At 37.3% G+C, this 6,892-nt stretch overlaps 1 protein-coding gene across 1 annotated transcript; it reads left to right on the forward strand.

Annotated features, from left to right (window-relative positions):
• The first annotated feature begins 5,700 nt into the window (after window positions 1–5,700).
• On the forward strand, window positions 5,701–6,231 carry LOC112794671 (uncharacterized). The gene has a single exon (XM_029297570.1). The coding sequence runs from the start codon at window positions 5,701–5,703 to the stop codon at window positions 6,229–6,231; it is 531 nt and encodes a 176-aa protein (XP_029153403.1).
• The last annotated feature ends 661 nt before the right edge of the window (window positions 6,232–6,892 follow it).

Below are 6,892 nucleotides of genomic sequence, written 5' to 3' on the forward strand. Positions count from 1 at the left end.
TATTTCAGGGATGGTGGTAATGGTTTGAGCTCGGGTTTGGGAGGTTTCTCCTCTTCCTGAGGGATTTTCAGAGGTTCTATTATCCTCTCTGATTCCTCCAAATCAGGCTGAACATCTTTAAAGATATCCTCTAGCTCTGATTCGAGACTCTCAACCATATTGACCTCTCTTACCAGAGAGTCAATGATATCAACACTCATGCAGTCATTTGGGGTGTTTGGATGTTGCATAGCTTTGACAACATTCAACTTGAACTCCTCCTTATTGACTCTCAGGGTCACTTCCCCTTTTTGGACGTCAATGAGGGTTCGGCCAGTTGCTAGGAAAGGTCTTCCTAGAATGAGAGTTGCACTCTTGTGCTCCTCCATTTCCAGCACCACAAAGTCAGTAGGAAAGGCAAATGGCCCAACCTTGACAATCATGTCTTCAATCACGCCCGATGGGTATTTAATGGAGCCATCAGCAAGTTGAAGACATATCCGGGTTGGTTTGACTTCTTCAGTTAAACCAAGCTTTGTGATAATAGATGCAGGTATTAGGTTGATACTTGCCCCAAGGTCACATAGAGCTTGCTTGGTGTAAGTACCCTCTAATGTGCATGGTATCATAAAGCTTCCAGGATCCTTAAGCTTCTCAGGTAAGCTTTCTAGGATAACTGCACTGCATTCTTCAGTGAGGTAAACTTTTTCAGTTTCCCTCCAATCCTTCTTATGACTTAAGATCTCTTTCATGAACTTGGCATAAGAGGGTATTTGCTCAAGTGCTTCTGCAAACGGAATCTTTATTTCAAGAGTCCTGAGATAGTCTGCAAAGCAGGCAAATTGCTTATCCTATTCCGCTTGGCGGAGTTTTTGAGGATAAGGCATTTTGGCTTTGTATTCCTCAACCTTAGTTGCTACAGGTTTATTACCTGTAGAAGTGGGTTGGGAAGCCTTTTTAGAAGGGTTGTTATCAGCACTTGTATGTGACTGATCCCCCACTGGCGTTTGAATGCCAGGGGTGGAAGCTAGAGTGGCGTTAGACGCCAACTCCTTATCTGTTACTGGCGTCTGAATGCCAAAACTGTGCTTCCCTTGGGCGTTCAACGCCGGATTCATGCTTGTTTCTGGCGTTGAACGCCAGGAATGAGCATGGTATGGGCGTTCAGCGCCAGCCTTATTCCTCTCTGGGCTCTGATTGTCCTCAGAGGGATTTTGAGTAGCCGTTTGTTCATTTCTTGGCTTCCTGCTGCCTTGAATTGAGGTATTTAATGTTTTCCCACTTCTTAATTGAACTGCTTGGCATTCTTCTGTTATTTGTTTTGACAGTTGCTTTTCTGTTTGCTTTAACTGTACTTCCATATTCCTGTTAGCCATTCTTGTTTCCTGTAGTATTTCCTTGAATTCGGCTAGCTGCTGAGTTAGAAAGTCTAATTGCTGATTGAATTCATTAGCCTGATCTACAGGACTGAGTTCAGCAGTTACTGTTTTAGCTTCTTCTTTCATGGAAGATTCACTGCTTAGGTACAGATGCTGATTTCTGGAAACTGTATCAATGAGCTCTTGAGATTCTTCAATTGTTTTTCTCATATGTATAGATCCACCGCTGAGTGATCTAGAGAAATCTGAGCTTTTTCTGTAAGCCCATAGTAGAATATGTCTAATTGTACCCACTCTGAAAACATCTCAAAGGGGCATTTTCTTAGCATCTCTTTGTATCTCTCCCAGGCATCATAAAGGGATTCATTATCTCCTTATTTGAAGCCTTGGATGCTTAGCCTTAGCTATGTCATCCATTTTGGAGGAAAGTAGTTATTCAGGAATTTTTCTGACAGCTGTTTCCATGTCTTTATGTTGTTCTTAGGTTGGTTATTTAACCACCTCTTAGCTTGATCTTTTACAGCAAATGAAAACAGTAGTAATCTGTAGACATCCTGATCTACTTCCTTATCATGCACTGTGTCAGTAATTTGTAAAAGGGTAAAGTATACTTTTTGTCCCTGAAGTTTGATAAAAGTTTCAAAAATATCCCTAAGTTTTATTTTGTTTCAATTTTGTCCCAAAAGTTTTCGATTTGCATCAAATATACCCCTAACAGCTAATTTTTCAAAAAATTTAAGACCAATTCAACAATAATTTCATAAGAACAACCATCAACACAAGCAAATCAAGCATAATTTTCATGCATTATTATTAGATTGGTCTTAATTTTTTTGAAAATTTAGCCGGTAGGGGTATATTTGATGCAAATCGAAAACTTTTGGGACAAAATTGAAACAAAATAAAACTCAGGGATATTTTTGAAACTTTTATTAAACTTGAGGGACAAAAAATATACTTTACCCTTTGTAAAAATTGTGCCAGAAACTCTGTAGGTTCTTCATGTGGAAAACTGGAATACTGGCAGCTTTGCTGCACCATGATAATGAGCTGAGGATTCAACTCAAAGCTACTAACTCCAATGGAGGGTATACATATACTACTCCCATATGAAGCAGTAGTGGGGTTAGCATATGACCCCAGAGTCCTCCTGGACTGTGCATTTTCACTTAGTTCCATGATGGAGCAAGGGAGATGATATAGATGTTGATATTGTCTGTTTTATTTAATTTATTATATAAAGAAAATTGATTTTTGAAATAGAATAAAATAAAAAAAATCGAAATAAAAATAAAATAAAGAAAGAAAGAAAATAAAAAATTTGAAAACTTTTATGAAGATTTTCGAAAATTTGAGGAGAGAGAAAGTGGTTAGGATATTTTGAATTTTGAATTTTGAATTTTATGATGAAAGAGAAAAACACATAAAAGACACAAGACTTAAAATTTTTTAGATCTAATGCTCCTTATTTTCGAAAATTTTGGAGGGAAAACACCAAGGAACACCAAACTTAAAAATTTTAAAATCAAAACACAAGAAAGACTCAAGAACACCTTGAAGATTCACAAGAACACCAAGAACAAAAGAAAGAACACCAAACTTAAAATTTTTAGAAAACCAAGATAAATTTTCGAAAATTAAAGAAATATCAACAAGAAAACACCAAACTTAAAGTTTGGCACAAGATTAAATCAAGAAAAATTATTTTTGAAGAAAAGATTTTAAAAAGAAGATACCCAATTGCCAAGAACATAAGCCAACGCTATAACCAACTGAGCTAAAAATGTAACGTATTTTAAAGATGTTTTATTATTATAGATAAGAATAAATTTTTTTTTGAAAACTAATGTTTTGAAAAAGCACAAGAAAAACAAGAAAAGACACAGAACAAGACAAACCAAAGATCAAACAAGAAAAATTGACAAGAACAAATTGAAGATCAAGGAAGAACAAGAACATGCAATTCGAAAAATTAAAAGACAAGGAAAAACATGCAATTGACACTAAACTCACGAAAATTAGAAATTGATAAAGAAAAATAATATATTTTTGAAAAATTTTTGAAAAGGGAATAAAGGACTCAGAATTTAATGACTCTATAACAACAAAAATAAATTATTCCTAATCTAAGCAACAAAATAAACCTTTAGTTGTTCAAACTCGAATCATCCCTGGCAACGGCGCCAAAAACATGGTGCACGAATTTGCAATCCGTACAACTAACCAGCAAGTGCACTGGGTCGTCCAAGTAATACCTTACGTGAGTAAGGGTCGATCCCACGGAGATTATTGGTTTGAAGCAAGCTATGTTTATTTTATTAATCTTAGTCAGGATGCCAATAAGATTATTTGGATTTAATTGTAAGAAGTAAAAGTGTTTGGAATAAGTAATTGTTACTTTATTAATGGAGGATATGTTGGAGTTTTGGAGATGCTTTGTCCTCTGAATTTCTGCAATGTAATATTCAACTCAATTGTTTGTAAAGTTCCATCCATGGCAAGCTGTATGTAGGGTGTCACCATTGTCAGTGGCTACTTCCCATCCTCTCAGTGAAAACGGTCCAGATGCTCTGTCACAGCACGGCTAATCAACTGTTGGTTCTCGATCATGTTGGAATATGATCCATTGATCCTTTTGCGTTTGTCATCACGCCCAGCAATCGCGAGTTTGAAGCGCGTCACAGCCATTCAATCCTTGAATCCTACTCGGAATACCACAGACAAGGTTTAGACTTTTCGGATCCTCAAGAGTGGCCGCCATCAGTTCTAGCTTATACCACGAAGATTCTGATTAAGGAAGCTAAGAGATGCTCATTCAATCTGATGTAGAACGGAGGTGTTTGTCAGGCACACGTTCATGGATTGAGGAAGGTGATGAGTGTCATGGATCATCACCTCCTTAACAATTAAGCACGAATGAACATCTTAGATAGGAACACACACACGTTTGAATGGAGAAATAGAAACAATTGCATTAATTCATTGAGACGCTGCAGAGCTCCTCACCCCCAACAATGGGGTTTAGAGACTCATGCCGTCAAAGTGTATAAAATTCAGATCTGAAAATGTCATGAAATGCAAAATAAGTCTCTAAAAGTTGTTTAAATAGTAAACTAATAACCTAGGTTTACAGAAAATGAGTAAACTATGATAGATAGTGCAGAAATCCACTTCTGGGGCCCACTTGGTGTGTGCTGGGGCTGAGACTTAAGCTTCTCACGTGCTTGGGCTGTTTCTGAAGTTGAACGCCAGGTTGTGACGTGTTTTGGGCGTTGAACTCCAACTTGTAACCTGTTTCTGGCGCTGGACGCCAGACAGCAGCATGATACTGGCGTTAAACGCCAGTTTACGTCGTCTATATTCGCGCAAAGTCTGGACTATTATATATTGCTGGAAAGCCCTGGATGTCTACTTTCCAAAGCCGTTGAGAGCGCGCTAATTGGACTTCTATAGCTCTAGAAAATTCATTTCGAGTGCAGAGAGGTCAGAATCCAACAGCATCAGCAGTCCTTTTTCAGCCTAACTCAGTTTTTTGCTTAGCTCCCTCAATTTCAGCCAGAAAATACCTGAAATCACAGAAAAACACACAAACTCATAGTAAAGTCCAGAAATATGATTTTTGCCTAAAAACTAATACTATTCTACTAAAAACTAATTAAAACATGCTAAAATCTACATGAAATTACTCCTAAAAAGCGTATAAAATATCCGCTCATCAATTATGGCAATCAAAGAGAAGAAGTTACAAATTCAAGCGGCAATGAAAGAACAAGAATTACAAAATCAGAGGTATATTAAAGAAATGGAGATAAATGCAAAAGAAAGGGAAATAGAAAGGATGGCTAAGAAAAGGGAAAGGAAAATGGAAAGGATGGCAAGGAAGAGAAAGAAAAATGGATATGCAAATACTTAATGCTGACATGTCTACAATGAGTGAAAAACGACGAGCTCTTCATGAGATTGCATGTGAGAAAATAATCGCCAAGTGGTTTACTTAATGGTTCTTTGTATTCGTAGAGTTATGTAGTATGTTCTTATTTGTATTGCGTATTACTGGTATGTGATGTAGTTTATTTTATTTATTTCTGATGTAATTTTTTAAATTAGTCAATATTATTGTGCCGTTATTGTTCATGAAAGTAACTGTTGCAAAAGTAGCCGTTGCAAAACTAGCCGTTAAGTAGCCCTTGTAAAACTAGCCGTTGATGAGTAGGTACTTATTGCAGACACACTTATAAATATCAACTATCAATGACTCTGCAACTCCACTTCAACTCTTGTTTCTCACCTCAAAAGAGAACTAAAAATTACATTTCTAGATATGACTAGAAATTTTGATGATATGTTTAATGAGGCTTTGTATGGCAAAAGAAGACGGCAAGATAACACAATCATAGATAATTGGATCGATGAGTGTTTACTCGAAGATTCAGAAGAAGAAGATATTGATAGAAACTCTATCCCAACTCCTCATATATGGATCAATAGAGATCGAGAAGCAGGACATGATCACCTTTTCCAAGATTATTTTGCAGATGAACCGGTGTATAATGCTGACATTTTTTTACGGAGATTTCGAATAAGAAGACATGTGTTCCTTCAGATAGTAGACGCTCTCTTAAACATCTATCCGTATTTCCAACAGAGGGTTGATGCAACTGGAAGAAGAGGCTTGTCACTGCTCCAAAAATGTACCGCTGTAATACGGATGTTAGCATATGGTGTAGCAGCTGATGATATTGATGATTATGTGCGCATAGGCGAGAGCACTACTATCGAATGCTTGAAAAATTTTGTTGAAGATGTCATTTCGGTGTTCGAAGATAAATGCTTGCGAAAACCAAATCCAAATGACGTACGACGCCTGCTATAAATGGCAGAGGGTCGTGGCTTTCCTGGCATGTTGGGTAGCATTGACTGCTTGCATTGGCAATGGAAAAATTGTCCAAAGGCGTGGAAAGGTATGTACATGAGTGGTTATCGTGGGGTTGCAACCATAGTACTTAAGGTTGTAGCATCTTCAGATCTTTGGATATGGCATGCGTTCTTTGGAGTTTCTAGTTCAAATAACGATATCAACGTATTAGATCGTTCTCCAGTGTTCGATGATATTCTAAATGACCGTGCTCCGGAGGTAAATTATACTATTAATGGTAATAATTATACTATGGGATACTATTTAGCAGATGGTATTTATCCTGAATGGGCCACATTTGTCAAATCAATCTCAAAGTCACAAGGAGAGAAACGCAAGTTATTTGCACAATACCAAGAATGGCAAAGAAAAGATGTGGAGCGAGCATTCAGAGTGTTGCAAGCACGCTTTGCAATTATACGTGGTCCAGCTCGCTTTTGGGAAAAGAAGAAGCTTGCCAACATAATGAGAGCTTGTATTATATTGCATAATATGATTGTTGAGGATGAAAGAGACACTTATGCAGGAAATTTTTCTCAAGGCTTAGAGTATGATGATGTCGAAAATGGCTTATCACAACCTCAGCTGTGAGAAGAAGATTTTGCACCATACCATCAAT

This window comes from Arachis hypogaea, chromosome 4 (assembly GCF_003086295.3).
Source record: "Arachis hypogaea cultivar Tifrunner chromosome 4, arahy.Tifrunner.gnm2.J5K5, whole genome shotgun sequence".
Classification (NCBI taxonomy): Eukaryota; Viridiplantae; Streptophyta; class Magnoliopsida; order Fabales; family Fabaceae; genus Arachis; species Arachis hypogaea.